Source organism: Rhinolophus sinicus, chromosome 10 (genome assembly GCF_057876585.1).
Source record: "Rhinolophus sinicus isolate RSI-liver-muscle chromosome 10, RSI-T2T, whole genome shotgun sequence".
Lineage (NCBI taxonomy): Eukaryota > Metazoa > Chordata > Mammalia > Chiroptera > Rhinolophidae > Rhinolophus > Rhinolophus sinicus.
Window position 1 is genome coordinate 2,710,129 of NC_142510.1, and position 18,526 is coordinate 2,728,654.

The window sequence follows — 18,526 nt, forward strand, 5'->3', positions numbered from 1 at the left end:
CTGGCATCCACCCCATGGCATTACAGAAGCCAGGGTTTTCGTGGGGACAGCGGGACTGAGGATTTGAACTTGGGGCTGTCCTGGAGTTTTACAAGTGCAAGAACTCTCATTGTCCTTCCTCGACAGAAATCCTAGGCTGCCAAATTCTGAGTTTCATCAACCTTTGCTTCCAGAATTTCCAACAATGGATTTTTTTTCGTTTTTAAAAATTTATTCTTGTTTTTCCTAACTCTTTATTTTGAAACAATGTCAGGCTTACAAATAATGTTGCAAAAATAATACAGAGCGTTCCCATACGCCCTTTATCCAGATTCCGCCAATATTAACATCTTGCATAACCACAGTACAGTTATCCAAGATAGGAAACCAACATTGGTGCAAGATACAATACTATTATCTAATCTGTAGACCTTTGAATTGGCTCATCTCAGTGTAGCCAGCTGCCCCACTCATGCTTTTTTGTGTGATGCAGGATTGCATGTTCACAGGGGTTTAGTTTTCACATCTCCTGTGTCTCCTTTAATCTGAAAAAATTTCAGGGTTTTTTTTTTTTTTTTTGGTAATTCTGGTTTACTATGTAATTTATATACAGTAAGACTCTTTCTAGTGAACAGTTCTGAGTTTTGACAAACGCAAATATTTGTGTAATCCCCCAAATTCCCTCATGCCCTTTGTAGTCACCCCCTTTCCCTGCTCCGAGCCTCTGGCAACCACCAATTTGTTTTCTGCCCCCGTAGTTCTGTCTTTTCCACAATGTCATGAAAATAAAATCAAACAGTATGTAGTCTTTCAAATTCGGCTGCTTTCAGTCAGCGTTATGCATTTGAATGCCGTCTAGAAGTTTATGACTGGGGCTGAGGGCCAGGGGGCTTGAGGGTGGACGTCCAGGTGTCTGGCTTGGCCTATGGGGTGGCGGATGGTGCCATTTCCAAGAAGGGATTAGTGGAGGAGACTCCAGTTTCACCAGTTGTCCCCTCCTATGCCCCTGCCAGGACTTCCTGGAAAAGAGCAATGATCAGATTGCACAGATTGTCCAGCTGGTGCGAGGGAAGCTGAGCAGCGGGGCGCGTCTCACCCTCGGGGCCCTCACAGTCATTGATGTCCACGGTAAGCCTGGCGTGACTGAGTCAAGGGACAGCGCCAGGCTTGTCCCTTGCTCCCTTCCCCGGGATGGAGGGCTTCCAGTCTCTGGTCTCCATTCCCACTGGGGAGAGGCTTCTCCAACTGAGAGTAAGGTGAGGGGTTAGGAGAGAAGCAGCGCTTCTGAGTCTGTCCATCTTGGGTTTCCCTCCCGTCCCCAACTTCTGTCCAGGAACCACCCCAGCTGTGCTCTTCCTGAGACAGTGATGGATGGCCACAGCAGTGTCAGGTTCAACCCAAGGTTTCCTTCCGCTGAGCAGAGCTCACATTCTTGAGCACGAGGTGCTAAGCTTTGTGCTGAATTCTTGACATACATGATGTCATCTTTATACGCATTTCTCAGATGAAGAACCTGAGGCTTAGAGAGGTAGCTAACTTGCCGAGAGGCACATAGCTAGTGAATAGCAGAGGCTCTTTGGTAATTTGAACCTATGTCTGTCTGATTCCAAACCCCAGTCACTGGAAAAGGGCAGTGAAGCAGGGAGGGGGTGGGTGGGAGAGGATGCCTTCCAGCTCTTCCTTTAAAAAAAGAGGAGGAGGACGGAGGAGGAAGAACTGGGGTCTTTATGTAAAACAAACCACCCTTACGCCCTCATCACCAAGGAAACTAGGGCTGGACCAGGCTGGTTGCCTGGGAACAGTGTGTCTCTTGCTCACACACCCAGCTTCCTGCTGGCATTTCATGGCATCCTGGTTTCCTTACAGCTGATGTTCATTTCAACCTGATTTCATTTGGATAGACTGAAAATCTGTCGAAATAAAATCAGGGCAAGTGAAGGGAGGTCGTGACCTTCATCTGGCCACATACCCAGCTGGTGGGTGTCATACAGGCCGGTGAGGTGGATGCCGCAGTACCCCCGAGTCGTTGGGTTCACAGACCCCACACACAGCATAGTGCAGGCATCCCCAACGCAGTCCTTTGAGATTTACCTTCCTCTTGGGTCGCTCACACAGACCCCCCCACTCTTGCTACCGCTCTGTGGGTTCTCTCCAGAACCTGGAAGGGAGGTCAAGTGCTCAGGAAGGACAGAATTGCTTTGGTGTAATCTTCAAGGGCTCTTATCTGCAGGGTGTAGGGTTTCACTGTGATAAGACTTGTCTTTGGGGACGTCCCTTTGCAATGTGGCCCTTCTGAGATCCTCATCTCTAGCTGCTGTACTAGTTGTGAGATCTCAGTCGCCCTTGGCCTGTGACTCACCTAAAAAATAATGAATGATTCTCAGAAACCCGTGTCCACTCTTCAACTTTGGGGCTCACGTCACTGTGAGAAAATTCAATTAGGCCAACAGCCCTATGAGAGAAAGGAGAAAACCTGGAAATGTATCTCCCAGCTGGTTTCTCAGGCCCCCAGATGGAAAGAATGCGTCTAACCATGACTCATGAGCCCCCTTCCATTGCTAACCATATCAGGCAAGCTGACTCTCCTCCTAGGATATCCGAGAGGCCTGGGACAGGGCCAGGCGGGTCGTACTGGGACTAAGACAGCACTCGGGGTAACGACATACTGCCAAGCCCTCTGGGTCAGCCCTCCTAAGAGTTTTGGAATGACAGTAGCTAATACTTATGTACCCTATTTCACTGAAAATAAGACCCAGCCAGACCATCAGTTCTAATGCGTCTTTTGGAACAAAAATTAATATAAGACCCGGTATTATATTATATTATATTATATTATATTATATTATATTATATTATATTATATTATATTATATTAAAGACCAGGTCTTATATTAGAGTAAAATAAGACCGGGTCTTATATTAATTTTTGCTCCAAAAGATGCATTAGAGCTGATTGTCCAATTAAGTCTTATTTTGGGGGAAACACGATAATGCCAGGCACAGGTCAATCTGTCTGTCTGTCTGTCTGTTTATTTCTACCTACCTACCTATATCTATGTATATGTGAATATATGTAGATATTTACATGTGTACGTATGTGTGTATATACACATATTCAGGGGGAATACAACTCATGTTCACATTGCAATTTTCATACTGTGTTTTCCATTCTTAAAATGTGGATATATATTTTTTGGCACCCTCTGTGTGTTCACTTAGTCCTCATTGTAACCCCATAAGGTAGGTACTTTGTTACGCATTTAACAGGTCATACCACTGAAGGACAGAGAGGTTGAGTAACTTGCCTACAGTCACAGAGCTAGTTCATGGCAGAACCCGGGTTTGGACCCAGGCGGTCTGATTTCAGAGCCACACCTTTCCCTCCTCTGCTGTACTGTGGGCTGACTGCTGACAGTGCATCGGACTCTGCCTGGCTCCTTGGGAGAAGCAAAGAGCAGCTTCTGGCAGGAAATGCTGCCTGCAGGTTGGGGGTGGGCAAGGAGGGCCCTTGAGCCTACAATGGAGCAGAGAGGGGTGGCCTGGTGACGTCCTCCAACCTCCCCAAACCTCCCCTGACAAGTCGATGCAGATGGGAGGTGCTGATGGTTCTGTATGTGTGCCTCTTGTCTGCGTCCCATCAGCTCGCGACGTGGTGGCCAAGTTGTCCGAGGACAGCGTGTGTGACCTGAACGACTTCCAGTGGCTCTCGCAGCTGCGCTACTACTGGGAGGCCCGGGACGTGCAGGTGCAGATGATCACGACGGAGGTCCAGTACGGCTACGAGTACCTGGGCAACTCGCCGCGCCTGGTCATCACGCCCCTCACCGACCGCTGCTACAGGTAAGGCCTGGGCTCCCCCGATGAGGGTGCGGTGCCTGCCTGGAGAACTCTGGCAGGAATGCCTTCTGGGGACGAAGGTTAGGGGCATCTTGAGTTTGTCAGAGTCTCAGATTTTTCAGTTTTGCCCTTCGTCACCCTGGTCCCACAGATGGGCCTTAGGCCAGAAGCGAGAACCTGGTTGGAGTCCTAATACCAATTAGTGTGGTTCAGCCAGCAAGCAAAGGCTGGTGTCCGCCCTTGAAAATGGCTCAGTCCTTAAGGAGAAAGCTCTCCAGGGGCAGTATGGACGGTGCTCGGAGAGCCCAGGCCGAGAGATAGCAAAGGGCCTGGGGCAGGACCAGGCAAGGAGGCTCTGAGCTCAGCCAGCGGCCTGATGAAGAGCTGCGGCCACTCTGCGCTCAGCACAGAAGGCGCTCGGCCACTTTCCTTGGAATTCCTAACATTAGGAAGCAGGACTGTGTCAACTGGTCAATTTTATGATGTTCAGATTGTCTTTGATTTTATATATATCCCTTACAGTGAAAATTTTTTTAGTTATAGAGATACTACTTGAGTATTTTCTCCTTTCAAAGTCCTCAGTCATTTGTTTCCTATGCTCTTCATTCATTCATTCATGCATTCATTCATTCATTCATTCATGCATTCATTCATTCATTCATTCATGCATGCATTCATTCAACAGCCATTTTTTGAACCTTCCTGTGGACCATGTATGACCTCCAGGGGCCCTCAAGCTAACGGGGTGAGGGAGAGAGACATACTTAGATGATTGCAAGGCAGTGTGTTAATGAGATTATAGAGGCTCATGCAGGGGCTGTCGAGACGCAGGTAACACGTCATTCATTTCTCACATTTATCTTTTCCTTCCATGTGCCAGGCACTGGGTTAGTTTGCTGGGGATGTGGAACTGAATCAAATACGAGTCCTGAACTCAAAAGTTCATAATCTAATGGGAGAAACACATTTATTTTCACCATTAACATTGGTGATTTTTGGAATGTGGGGTTTATGAGGATTTTTTGATTCGTTTATGTATGTATTCATTTTTCATTGGAATCATTCATTCAAACCAATGCGTATGGGTGCCTCCCACGCACCAGGCACTGTGCCAGCCTCTGAAGTTGCAATGATGAGTAAAACAGACCTTTTTTTTTTTTAACAATGGTGGTCATATAATCAGGGAACATATTTAAACTATTTGTGTGAGTCAAAGCAAAATAAACCAAAGCCGGTGTCTTTCCTGCATCTTAGGGCTCAGGCATTGAGTTATTTTCTTCCCTTTAGGACACTGATGGGGGCTTTGAAGCTGAATCTTGGGGGAGCCCCAGAGGGTCCAGCTGGGACAGGCAAGACAGAAACTACCAAAGATCTGGCCAAAGCTTTAGCCAAGCAGGTAGAGAAATGCTGTCCACCCCCATCCTGTCCTCCCGTCCCTCCCCGGACCCCTGTCCAGAGAAGTCGGCGTGGAGTTCACGGTGGGGTCGCGGAACAGGCAGAGTGGGCCCCACCCGTTTCACGGTGCAGGGAGACTCATTTGTGAGGGAATTCATCCTGAGTGGTGCCTGCATCCTCCCTCTCTCTAGTGTGTGGTCTTCAACTGCTCAGATGGTCTGGATTACAAGGCCATGGGGAAGTTCTTCAAGGGGCTGGCCCAGGCTGGGGCATGGGCCTGCTTTGATGAGTTCAACAGGATTGAGGTAACCCTGCTTCGGGGATATAGAGGGGTTGGAGGTGCAGGGGCCTTTTTACAGGCTCCCAGCTCCTCAGTGACAGGGCCTGGTGTCTCTTCTGTACCTCTTGCACAGAATAGGTACTCAATGAATGAAACAAAAAACAGCCCCGCGGATACACGATGCATATTTTATACACACATGCACCCTCTTGTAGTCATTCTTTCACTAGCTCATTCCAAACTTCATTGAGCAGCTACTATGTCATCAAATACTCACAAAGGTGAGTAATAAATGGTTTCTAGACTCTTACCATCTAGCAAAGAGAAATAAAAATTAAATGAAACGAGTAGAGTATGATAGACCTTTATAGTAGTGGCACAAAAGAGGCCTCACAGAAGAGGGGGTGATTGATTCTATTTGGGTGTGGAATTGAGATCAGGAAACGTAAATGTGCAATTCAAACAACAGTGTTCACATATGTGTTATAGGTCAAGCATTGTGCTGGGTGCTGGAACAAAGATCAAATACTGTGGAAACGACACACACACACACACACACACACACACACACACACACACACACCTGTTTTCGTTTTCTTTACCAAAACCCCACATTATGCTCCTGATTTTCAATACAAAGGTCTGGTTCTCAGGTGACTGGGTTCTTTCTTTGCTCCGTGCAGGGGACTGGGGCAGAGTGGGATGGGTGGCTCGGGAAACTGGCGTGCACATCAGCCAGCCCTTGTTACCGCAGGTCGAGGTGCTGTCCGTGGTGGCCCAGCAGATTCTCAGCATCCAACAAGCCATCATCCGGAAGCTGAAGGTGTTCGTCTTCGAAGGCACCGAGCTCTCTCTGGACCCAACGTGCGCTGTCTTCATCACCATGAACCCCGGCTATGCTGGCAGGGCGGAGCTGCCCGACAACCTCAAGGTAAACAGCGTACATGGATGCGGGGTGTGCCAGCGGCACAGAAACAGCTGCAAGTACCCAAGGGTCTCACAGAGAAGCCACATCATGGGACCAGGTTACAGTGTTCAGCTGGGAGAAGGAAGAGTGGCGTGTTGATGGCAGTAAGATAGCACTTGGCCCCAGAACCCGGTCTCATGGGGCAGGCGAGGATCTATACCTAATAACCAAGGCTGATAGGAATAACACACCCAGACCAGACCACACACCCTCCCCGTGTTACTAAGCTGCTCAGGCCTAAGTGGTGTCTGTACCTAAGCAGGCAGTGCCAGCCCGCCGGTGAGATGGCACGAGAGTTTGTTTGTCCCGTGCCTCCTGCTGAGCTGGCCTGAGCTGTGGCCACGGCACTAGTCATGGGCCTTGCTGCTAGTGGGAGAAGGAAAGTTCCTGTGAAGGAGAAGAAAGAGCCAGCCATGCCACCCCCCAGGGGGTAAGCGCCGCATGACCTCAGTATGCCAAAGACAGGACGGAGGGTGTCCTCCTGTGGGAAGAGCACCCAGCACCCTGACTGCATGAGAAGAACGACCGGAGGGAGACTTCCAGGCCTGCCTCTTTACTGCTCCCAGTTACTGCTCCGTCCCCTTGAATGGAAGACGCACACGGGAGAGAGCCAGCCAAAGCCGCACTCACTGCCTTTAGTGCAGGAAGTCCTCACTGGACGGCATCCATAGGTTCTGTGACCTTCAGCGAAATGCCACGGAACGAAACCAGTATTACCACAGGTGACTTGATATACATGAGTTTGTTTCCTCGGCGTCTCTTCAGCGTTATGACAGAATGACATGGAACAAAACAACGTTACTAGAGGACATGCTACACGTGATCCTCCACTTGCCAGAAGCACCTTCTGGTTAGTGCCCTGGAATCTTCTTCAAACTCACTGCTCATCCCTGGGAGTGGATGAGTCAGGAAGGACCGTAAGGGTGGCTCTACCCTCCAGGTCAACACAGGTCAGTGAGTACTTGGACCCAGGCATCTCGTTTTTACCACCCAGTTGCTGTAACTCCCCCAGCATCCCTCTCAGCCAACAATCACATTAGTCCTGCACAAGCTGCTTCCCTGAGACAGCGCGGTACAGTCCAAACCACCAGGGGTTCTAATCCCGGCTCTCCCTCTAACTGCGTGACTTGGGCGACTCTCTCCTCCTCTAAGATCTAAGGCGATAATCACAGTAGCTGATGTTTGTTGAGCGCCCACCACGTGCCGCACAATTTTCGAAGCACCTCTCTTACGTGGTATCATTTGTTCCCATAACTATGAGGAAGGTACAGTTGTCAGCCCGTGTAGAGACGAGGGGTTACTTAATTTGTCCACAGCTAGTTGGTAACAGAACAAAGACTCCAATCAAGATGGCTCTGGCTTCAGCCTCGTTCTGATACATGTTGGTCCTGCGTTCCTCATTGACTGCTGTTGACCATATTGAACAACGGAAAGCTTTGAGGGTTGAGCGATGCTCATTTGGCCTAGGAGAATGAGGTGGTAGGATAGCAGCATCGAGGGCCTTCCACACAGCTGTGGAGGGACCCGTGTGACAGCGTGTATGTGGATAGGGCCTGTGGGAGGGTCAGTGGAGCCGTGGGTCTGTCCAGGGAAGATGGTCCCTTTGCACTGACGTGTCCCCTGGCCCACCTTTCCTTGATTCTCTCTGGAGTGGCCCCCGCAATCACGCTGCTGCTGCTTGCTCAGAAGACACACCTCCCCCAGGTTCACTGTGTGCGTCCAGCTTCTGAGTGGCTCTTTCTTTCCAGGCTTTGTTCCGGACAGTGGCCATGATGGTGCCAGATTACGCTCTTATTGGAGAAATCTCTCTCTATTCGATGGGGTTTCTGGACTCCAGAAGGTACGTGACTACGGTTTCCCAGTGGATTCGAAAGGCCGTTTTTGTGTGGTGGAGTCAAGGTGGGTTTCCCATTGGAAGAAAAGAGAAAAGGAGAAACAGGCTTCTGCCCACGTGTTGATCTGAATCCACCTAGCCCTGGCCTTGGTCCTGACCCCTCGCTGACGGGGAAGCGACCCAGGTTCCCGAGAAAAGGCCTCCTCTTTCTTTCTGTGCACTTGGACTTCTGTTGAAGAAAGCAGCCCCTCATCTCCTGCCTACTGCTCACTCTAACACACGTGTGGTGCACACACATTCCTGAATGGCTTAAGGCAAGACTGACACACATGAATTATTCCAGGATTGAAAGAGAAATTTTAATATAATTTAGAATTAACGTTGTTATCAATATAATATTTATTTACTTCAATCAACTGGGTTATCTCTCATTTCAGTATTACCCAGTTTTCACACACACACACACCAGTGTCTTTTTCACATGCACCTGGAGTTATTAATATCATTGTGAAATGGCTGTTAATGACCTGTTCCAAATTTTACCTTTGTCTTTCTACATTGTCTTGGCCATCATTAATTGATGTTTTGTCCATTCAAGTATTTATTCAATTGGCAGACCTTTATGGAGCCACCAACCTCATGCCCAGCCCTGTGTCAGGAGCTGGTGAGCAACACAGTCTATGCTTTCAAAGTGAATCCGTCTCAGAGTGGGGACTCCCCCCACGGGGCGTGTGTGATGTGAGTTAGGTGACCTTGACCTCCAAATCTCACTGGCTTAGCATAGCCAAAGTTTATTTTTCACTTCCTGGGAATCCAAAGTGGGTGTCGGTGATCAGGGGTAGTTCTACCTCAAGGGAAGGGACCCGGGTTACTTATGTCCGCTACAACACTTGAGCATGAACCGTCTCATGGAGGACAGGTTTATGGACCAGGCTGGAAGTGGCACACTCCCCTTACATTCCCGTGCCCCTGGCTGGGGCTCCGTGGCGTCACCACCCCTAACTGTGGGGGAGGCTAGGCCGTGTGGTCCAGTTGTGTGCCCAAGCAGAATAAGAAATGGCAGCGCACCTGAGTATCCACGTTTTGTGTGCTGAGTACATTAAAGTTTGAATTGGTTCTTAAATTTAAAAAGTAAAACGTGGACGTTGAACAAAAATCGTAATGTTACAGAAGTGGAAAAAAGGGCGTTTCACCTTAGTAACCCTCAGTTCCACTCTCTGGGGATTAACATTGTGAATAGTTTTTCTTTTGAGATTTATTCTTCTCAAACGTGTGTGTGTGTGTGTACACATACTTTCACATCTACCCACAAAAATCCATACACATAGAGCTTCTCACATAGCATGTGTTATACACGCATGCGTGGGCCTGCTTTCTTCCATCCTAACTTAGAAAGAGACTTACAATGCTGCCTTAGCTCATGATGGCAACTCTGTTGAAAGGCCATCAAATGACAGGGCCCCTCCATCATTCCACGGACAAACCTGGTTCCTGCAGGGCCCCGGGATGGTGGGATCGTCTACTGAGCAGGACGTGGGTCTCAGGGGCCTGCACATGTGTCTTTGCCTCCCAGTCTCGCCCAGAAGATTGTGGCGACCTACCGCCTGTGCTCGGAGCAGCTTTCCTCCCAGCATCACTATGACTACGGCATGCGGGCCGTCAAGTCTGTGCTCACGGCCGCCGGCAACCTGAAGCTCAAGTACCCAGAGGAGAACGAGAGCGTCCTGCTGCTCCGGGCCTTGCTGGATGTCAACCTGGCCAAGTTCCTGGCTCAAGATGTCCCTCTGTTTCAGGTATGCCGTGGTCTGGGGCCTTGGCCAGGCGCTGGTACCCACCTTCCGGAGGGCACACGTTTCTCTCGCACCCTTTCCACACCCTCTCCGTCTCCTGCCAGCGTCCCTGTTGCCAGATACTCTCCCCCAGACGTTAAATAATGATGATGACGGCAGCATTTCTGTCTAGTTCCTGACTTTAATACAAATGGTTTCACCGATCGTGTATTTGCTGTTAGGTATGGGTAGTTGTTTTTATCAAATTGAATGAGTTTCCTTTGATAATGGTTTTAATGCCTGTCTTCTGTACCAGGTTGTATACTCCTTAGAGACAGAAATCATGACTGTCTTGTTTTTTCCTAGTGCAATGACTACAAGACAGCAGAGACTCATTGAATATTTGCTGACGTTTAAAATTAGTGGGGAGGGAAGTCATGTTGGACAGATAGCGTTAGACTTTGTAACTGTGGAGGAGTTTCGGTGCAGGAAAAATGAGGTTTGGAATTTGCCAAAGATTTCTGCTGTCTGTAGATCTCATCTTAGGATAATGTGGAGGTCATATAGCTGAGAATTCATCCTTTCTACCTTCTCTTGAATTCTTCCTACCAGGGAATTATATCAGATTTGTTTCCTGGAGTTGTTCTTCCAAAGCCAGACTACGAAGTTTTTATGGAAGCACTGAATGAGAACATCAGAAAGATGAAACTGCAGCCAGTTCCTTGGTTTATTGGGAAAATTATCCAGGTTGGTTTCTTGTATCCACATGGGAATGTACCTGTTTTACTGTTTGCTGAAATCAGGAATTATTAGAAAGAACTTGCACGTTGGAATGGAAATGACAGCAGTCAGAGGTGCCTGAAGCAGATGAGGTGGAGGTGAAGGCATCTTTATCTGTTATGCCTTCAGTTTTCATTTCCAAGTTGAAGTTCAAAATCCAGTGTTTTCCCTATGACTATCTTCCTTGAGATTTCTTTTTTAAATTTGGGGTCTTCCCTATGGGAGCATCGAGCTTTGAATTAGTTAGGATTTTCTCTATTCCCAATCGTAGAAACCCAACTCAAACTGCCTTAATCAACAAAAGGGAACATATTCACTTACCTACCTTGAAAAGTGTAGGAATATTTTGACCTCTGGCACAGCAGGACCCACGTTTTCATATAATGTCACCAGGAACCTCTCTCTTCATTTCCAGGCTATCTCTGCATTAAAACTTCGTTCTTAGTTGGGTCCACAGCAGCCAGACTGAGCTGTACTAGGGTCAAGCTCAGAAGAAAAGAAAGCATCACTGTCCAGGTGGCTTCAGCCAGTCTTAGGGTTAGCTTTGAATGGGGCTGATAAAGTCGCATGACCATCCCCAAACCAATTACAGAGAAGGTCATTTCTATTTTACCGCATGCGGCCTGGCTCCGAAAATACATTTCTTCTCCTGAGAGTTCCAATCAAGCTGAACAGCGTTTAGGCCTCGAGAACAGAGGTTTCCAATAGAAATGCAATTTGCTAAAATGACTACTGTTTCCCTTTCCTCTTTAAAAGCAAATGGAAATGGTTAGGGTCCCTGAAGTCAGAGAGCCCTAGTGTTCACATCCTGGCTGTGTCACTGATGAGCCTGGGCAAGTGACAGCCTCCCCTGGGCCCTGTATTCCCACCATTAGAAGGTGGTTAATAACACCTGAATGGATGAAATGAATCATTTAGGTAAGTCACTTGATGCTTAGCGCGTAGATAGGTGTGGAGTAAATAGTTCCCATCTCTTAAATAATGTGAGACACACATATACATTTATTCATCCGAAAGATATTTAAACAATATATTCAAAAAGGACTGGTTCACCCAAGGTGAACTGCGGGAGTGACTGTGGGACTCCCCTTTTGACCCCTCATTCCTCATTGTCTTCTGACTTGCACGTTTGTGATGACGGATTTCTTATGATCTCTCCTCTCAGATCTACGAGATGATGCTGGTAAGACATGGCTACATGATCGTCGGAGACCCCATGGGTGGCAAGACCTGTGCTTATAAAGTATTGGCTGCAGCTCTGGGTGATTTAAACCAAGGTAAAGCTGACATCCCGGCTTCCCTGGGGACAGGACTCCTTACTCAGTTGAGATGATGCCAGGCTGGGTTTTTGGATTTGTTGCCATCCCTGGATTGTGACGTCAGAGCCAGAAATAGAATCTGGCACACAGATGTCTGCAGGCAGAAAATAAAGGAGACAGGGAGCTTCTAACTGGCTTTTCTGTGCATGTCATTAAGGCTGGAGGAATTTTCTCAATTGCTGAACAGTTGGCTTCTCCAAAGGTTCCCCAGTGAGAGAGAAATTCCTGCCATTGCCCTAAACAAAATAATTCTAAAAGCAAATCATTGCATGGTTTCTTTCCTTTCCCTTTTCTTCCTATACCTTCATCCCTTCCCCTTCTCACCCTCCCTCCTTTCCTTCCTTTTAATGTAGAGGATAAGACCTCAGACTTTTGAACCAGACCCAGACCTTGGGCAAATGACTAAATCGCTCTTAGCCTCTGTTTTCCCAGCTGTAAAATGGGATTATTGTGAGAATTTAATGAGATTTTGCAGGTAAATAACCTAGCAGCAGTTCCTAATCAACAAATGGAAGCTATGTTTATTGCCAGAGAAATCGTTTTTTGGGTTTTTTTGTTTTGTTTTTTATTAAACACATGCCTGTGGTTTTGAAAAGCAGTGCCGTCGGCCATGCTTCCATGATCCCTTCCAGTACTTTAACATTTTTTTCTAATAACATTTGATAATTGAATTACTGTTGGATTTTTGTTTTGGGGACTCACTTGGCTTTCATAACTAATTTGGGCATTTCAAACTTTAATAATTTTGACATTTGAATATAGTTTAGGCAACTAAATGAAGAAAAAGGAGGCTACCCCATTTGTCTTTGCTTTGGGATTCTGCAGAAATGGTTCTTTATTTAATTCATGGCTGAGACACTCCATCTTTTCCTTACTATGAAAGGTCATGTAAAAGCGTGGTCATTTTCTGTTATTAAATACATATGACATGCCATCTACCAGCCTGTATATTCCAGGTGGGTCCTAGTACTCCGACAGTGTGCATTTCTCAGGGCACACACTGAGCAGCTAAAGCAGAGGTTTCAGGGCTAAACTAGCCCTTCAGATAGAGAAAACAAAAGTAGCTATCGTTTTCCAGAATCTTTTACCTGTCAGCAGTTTCCTCATCTCAAGTCAAGCCAAGGTTCTCAGGGCAGCCGACAGAGCGAGGTCTGTAAAGAGGCCTGGTAATAGGGCACCTCTGTCCTTTACCACTGCAGTTCTTTCAGGCCCAGGCCGATTCCTATAGATCTGACCGGCACGTGTGCCCGCTTGGAAATGAGCTTCAGGAGAAACTGTGGTGAGAAACTAATGGTTGTCATAACCTAGCAGCCTAAGGCATTGCCTACCCAGGTATCCCGGTCTTTATAAGGCCTGTCCTCAGGTGGCATCTTCCTAAAGGTTGGGTGGACTTGGAGACAGCACTGTCTCTTGTCTGATGTTCTGGTCTCACCAGGGCCCTTGTAACGCGGGTGGGACCTTCTTGCACAGCCAACCAGATGGAGGAATTCCCCGTGGAGTACAGAATCATCAACCCCAAAGCCATCACCATGGGGCAGCTTTATGGGTGCTTCGACCCTGTGAGCCATGAATGGACGGACGGCATTCTCGCCAACACTTTCCGGGAGCAAGCATCTTCCATGTCTGAGGAGCGCAAGTGGATTGTATTTGATGGGCCAGTGGATGCTGTTTGGATCGAAAACATGAACACTGTTCTGGATGACAATAAGAAGGTAGCTACTGAGTCTGCTGTCACTGTCACATGGGCGGGGGATAGACTTTTGTTAAAGTGAGTGATCGAGCGAAACTATATAATACGTACGCGTGTGTGGCTTACACTAAGAATAACTGCCCCACAAGAAAGGAACAGTTACCAGTTGGTGAACTAAGCTTCTGGTTGTAGTATGTGATGTAAGCCGTGGGTGTTTGGAGACAGGTTGTCCGTGGTTAAAAGCCTTGGTGCTGGCCTCAGATTGGACCACTAGCTTTACCACTGAGCTGGGCTGTGTTGGCCAAGTTCCGTTACTTGTCTGAAATCAGTTTCCTGATTTGTTAAAAGGTAGTCATAAAATGGGGGTGCTGGTAATTCAATAAGAAAGTACGTCCACAGCACCTGACATGTGCGACGTGTTTCGGCTTTCCATGGCTGTGCAACAAACGACCTTCATACTCAGTGGCTTCAAACAGCCATTTAGTTTGTTCATAGTGTTGTAGATTAGAAATTTTGGAAGGGCTCAGCGGGGCCCCGCTAGTTGTTGTGATGGCAGCGGGGGCAGCTCTCCGGAGGATTCACAGTCAAGGTGGCTTCTTCACTCAGTGTCTGGGGCTCATTCCTCCTTAGCCTGTCTGTCTCTCCCTCTCTCCCTCTCTTCCCCTCCCTCCACATAGCACGTCATCCTCTAGGCCTGTCCACACGGCTTGAGCTTCTTACTACGTGGTCTCAGGGGAGTGACCCTTAGGTAGTGGCTGACTTCTAAGAGGCAGGAAGTGGGAGTTTCCATGAAATTAGGAGCGTTGCTTGGAACTGGCGTAGCTTCACTTTCTCTGAATCTCTTGGTCACAGAAGTCACAGGGCCTGACCAGATTCAAGGGGTGGAACCGGAGACCCCATGTCTTGATGGAGGTGGGCGGGGTCACCCTGCAGAAGTGCACGTGGGGAGGGAGAGAGGCAGGAACCGCTGGGAAATAGGTTCTATCACATGAAGCTGAAGAGCTCAACTGTGGACCCAGACAGGCCGGCTTCAGACCCTGTCGCACTGCTCAGTGTAAAGCCTCAGACAGGCTGTTCCATCTCTCTCTACTGCTGTTGCATCATCTGTAAAGTGGGGCGAATGTGTCCACCTCACCGTGCTGTGAGAAGACTAGATAAACTGCTTATAATAGTGCCCGGCGTCAAGCAAGCGCTGTGTCACTGTTTGTTAAAATCAAATTGATCACCCTTTCAAGGAAGGTTTCCCGTACTGAGTATGTGTCAGGATCCAGTCAAACTATACTTTCCTACTGTCTTTAAATTTTCCAAGATGAAGGGTGAGTCATGTTCAGTGGAAGGCCTAGTGGTCCAAGTTATACATTTACACGGACGATGACATGTGCATAATTTTTATTATATAACAAATAAAAACAAACGAGTGTTATTATATAATATGGACTATGTTATATAAACTAATTGTACCAATGTGTCAGTTGGTCTTGAGATCAGAAGTATAGATAGTTGTAATCAGTGAATTTCGTGATGGCTCTTCTGGGCTCTGAGTATAAATCCAACTGTCACAGGTATGGGTCGTTTTACTTTTCTTGATATTCAGAGATGACACTGCTGATGGTGTGAGCCCCAGAACAGCCGGGACCTTCATGGGGTGCAAGGAAGGACCTGTTTCTAGCTGTGTTTGATGTGGACCGGGAAATATGCAGGGAACTGTATAGCTGCAATTGAGGAGGAGCAGCCGGGAGTGATGGGGTGTCCTCTTTTCCCCTGGGAGGCCAAAGCTGCAGGCCGTCCGTCTTACGGCTTAACCGGCTCGCTTGAACCCACGTGGGTGAGCAGGAAGCAGCATCTGTGCTCGGAGGCTGTCCTAGGTACTCGCCCTACTCTCGACAGGGATACGCCTGCTAAGCACGAGGGCTTCCATGGCCTTCCCTGCCTTCCCATAAAGGAATTGCGGAGATCTTGTCACGCTAGCCCTGGACTAATCCATGGGGGATCCCAAAAGGAGTCTTTCATGGGAGACGTGAGCAAATAAAGCAGGATGAAGGTGTGCAGTGAAGTTCTGTGCTAAACACTGAGGAGGGAACCGTGAGACTGGCTGTGGTCTGGAAACGTCTCGATCCTTCCTCAAAGGCTGCAACTCAGTGACTCTCTGGCATCTCTATTTAAGGTTACAACTCCCCCGACCCTGACTGAGCATTCCCCAACCCCTTCTTCTACTTTGTTTTTCTCCAAAGCACTTCTACTATTTTATAGACCATGGGTTTTGCTCACGATCTGTGTCTTCCCAGCAGAATGAATGTAAACCCCAAGAGCATAAGGGTTTTTGTCTGGTTTATTCTGTGAACCTAGAACCGTGCCTGGCACAAGAAATATTTGGTGAATGAACTCAAACCATCTGTCTCCACCGAGGCCTTCCACAGGCAGCTGGAATTTACCCCCTTTGCCTGCCGGGCACCCCTCTGCTTTGTGTTTTCAGCTGTGTCTGATGAGTGGGGAGATTATCCAGATGAGCCCCAAGATGAGTCTGATCTTCGAGCCGGCCGACCTGGAGCAGGCGTCTCCCGCCACTGTGAGCAGGTCAGTCACTGAGAGAGGCGTGGCCTCGCTCACCCTGCACAGGAGGGGCAGCTCTAAGAAGCCCCGCGTGTGACTGAGCCCACGCAGACCACCCACACTATTTGTTGTCACTTAGATTTGTCGTCAAGTCTGTCCTCAATCCACATGCTGGTAAGAGGCTAAAAACGTGGCAAGCGCCTTGAAAGAGTTTGACGTGACCTCCTAAGACGGAACCTTCAAATGCCTCGTGACCCAGAGATTCTGCTCCCCAGTGTACACCCCAAAAGAAACTTGGCCCACGTACAACCGGAGACATGCACAAGAGCTTTCCCAGTGACACAGTTCACAGTAACAAGCTCTTGGAAACAACCCAAATGCCCGTTACTTAATAAGCATAGTACGTTGACTTAATAAGCATAGTACAGTCACAAATGGTACACACAGAGGGGGCTGAAAACATGTGCACACAGTTTAAGAAAGGAACAAACTGTATTAAACTTGTAATTATCAATATACGTATACTGATTACAAAAGATGAATACAAGTCACGTTTGACTTCTGCAATTACTAGAGGCTCTCAAAGTGGTTCCCATCAGTGTAATTTTAATACAGTTTTCCTTTCTTAAAACATGTATACATTTTTTTGGCACCCTCTGTATATAACTCACTCAGTAAATGAATTGTACTGGCCTGCAACTCTGTGGATAAATGTTAGTAAAATTAAAGATAAAATCTTAGCAATATTATGTATAATAGTAAGCCCACAATGTTACATATAGCACAACGCTCCCTAGTAGATTGTTAGAAACAACTGAAATAAATATACATTTGAGGATCATATAGAAATGCTGTGAGACTACATAATAAGGAAAGAAATCAAGGGACAGGTAACACGAGATCCACATGCTGTGTTACCTGAGGTGAGAAAGCCAGGAGGGAAGGATAATGGAGACCATATGGTTAGATGAAGGTTATTGTCATGCTCCTAGCTTCTGTCTGGGTGGTGGCTTCAGGGGCACTTACTGCATTTTTGAAAACTGTTAACAAGAAGGGCGGTGCATGGGCAAATGATGCATGTGCCAAGGGTATAATTAGTCCGGTGCTATGTACCTGAAGTCCATGAGAAATACAGTAAACCAGTCCACACTCCCAACGGTGGTGAGGGAGGAGAAAGAACGCCTGGCAGTTTAGACCAACCTGGGCTCCCACCCTCCCGTGCCTCTCGCTAGCTGTGTGCCCTCTTCCAAGTCACTCAGCCTCTCTGAGCCATGGTCTCCTCAGTCTGAAATGTAGACCGTAAGGAAGAATATCTAGAGATGAAAGCGTTTAGGACCTAGCCTAGTGCCTGGTATATAACAGAAGACCAACCAATAAATGGTAACAGGTATTGGTAACAAATGAGAGTACGTGGATGTAACAGATGGAAAAAGAACACGTGCTACACGGAGCGTTGCACATCAGTACATTACCAGACATACTGTACTGATGTGATCATGGTAGAAATGGTTTCCATCAAGGAAGAGTTTTTTGTGTGCTGGGCACAGTGCTACATCCTTTATGGGCGTTTTATTTAACCATCACAACAGCCTTATGAGCTACATATTTTTTACATTCCTCAACTTGCAGAGAAGGGCAGAGAAGTTCAGAGACAGTAAAGAAACCTCGCCCAAGGTCACTCGATTAGTAGGGTCTGAGGCTGGGATTTGAATCCAGGTCTCTCTGGCTCTCAAGACCCAGCTCTGAGCACTGGTCTCCGCCGTTTTCCGACAAAAATCTGTCCCTTCTCTTTGGCCTGGAGCTGGTGAGAGTCTGTGACCTGCCCCAAGCTCAGCCCTTTAACTTGCCGTGCTGACGGCTCTTGTCTCACCCCTGTGTGCCTGGGGGCCCGGACGTGGACCAGGCTGGTCTCTGTGTGTTCTCGCCACACAGGTGCGGGATGATTTACATGGAGCCCCACCAGCTGGGCTGGAAGCCCCTGAAGGACTCGTACATGGAGACGCTGCCCTCCAGCCTCACAGAGGAGCACAGGGAACTGGTGAGACCTCCTTCCCTCCCCGTCCCTCTCGGGCTCTCACTCATCTCGGCGGCCTTCTGGGCAGATCTTCACCTTCATGTTCCAGGAG

The 18,526-nt window shown here is 47.9% G+C and overlaps 1 protein-coding gene across 1 annotated transcript in view; it reads left to right on the forward strand.

Moving 5' to 3' along the window:
* DNAH3 (dynein axonemal heavy chain 3) overlaps positions 1–18,526 on the forward strand; it is a 109,079-nt gene that overhangs the window by 42,777 nt on the left and 47,776 nt on the right. Inside the window, exons 27-38 of the mRNA XM_074323111.2 lie at positions 993–1,107; positions 3,621–3,819; positions 5,104–5,212; positions 5,403–5,516; positions 6,246–6,422; positions 8,207–8,298; positions 9,866–10,085; positions 10,674–10,808; positions 12,007–12,118; positions 13,631–13,872; positions 16,324–16,424; positions 18,333–18,438. Of these exons, the coding sequence (XP_074179212.2) occupies positions 993–1,107; positions 3,621–3,819; positions 5,104–5,212; positions 5,403–5,516; positions 6,246–6,422; positions 8,207–8,298; positions 9,866–10,085; positions 10,674–10,808; positions 12,007–12,118; positions 13,631–13,872; positions 16,324–16,424; positions 18,333–18,438 (1,722 nt within the window). The remainder of the gene's footprint in view (positions 1–992; positions 1,108–3,620; positions 3,820–5,103; positions 5,213–5,402; positions 5,517–6,245; positions 6,423–8,206; positions 8,299–9,865; positions 10,086–10,673; positions 10,809–12,006; positions 12,119–13,630; positions 13,873–16,323; positions 16,425–18,332; positions 18,439–18,526) is intronic.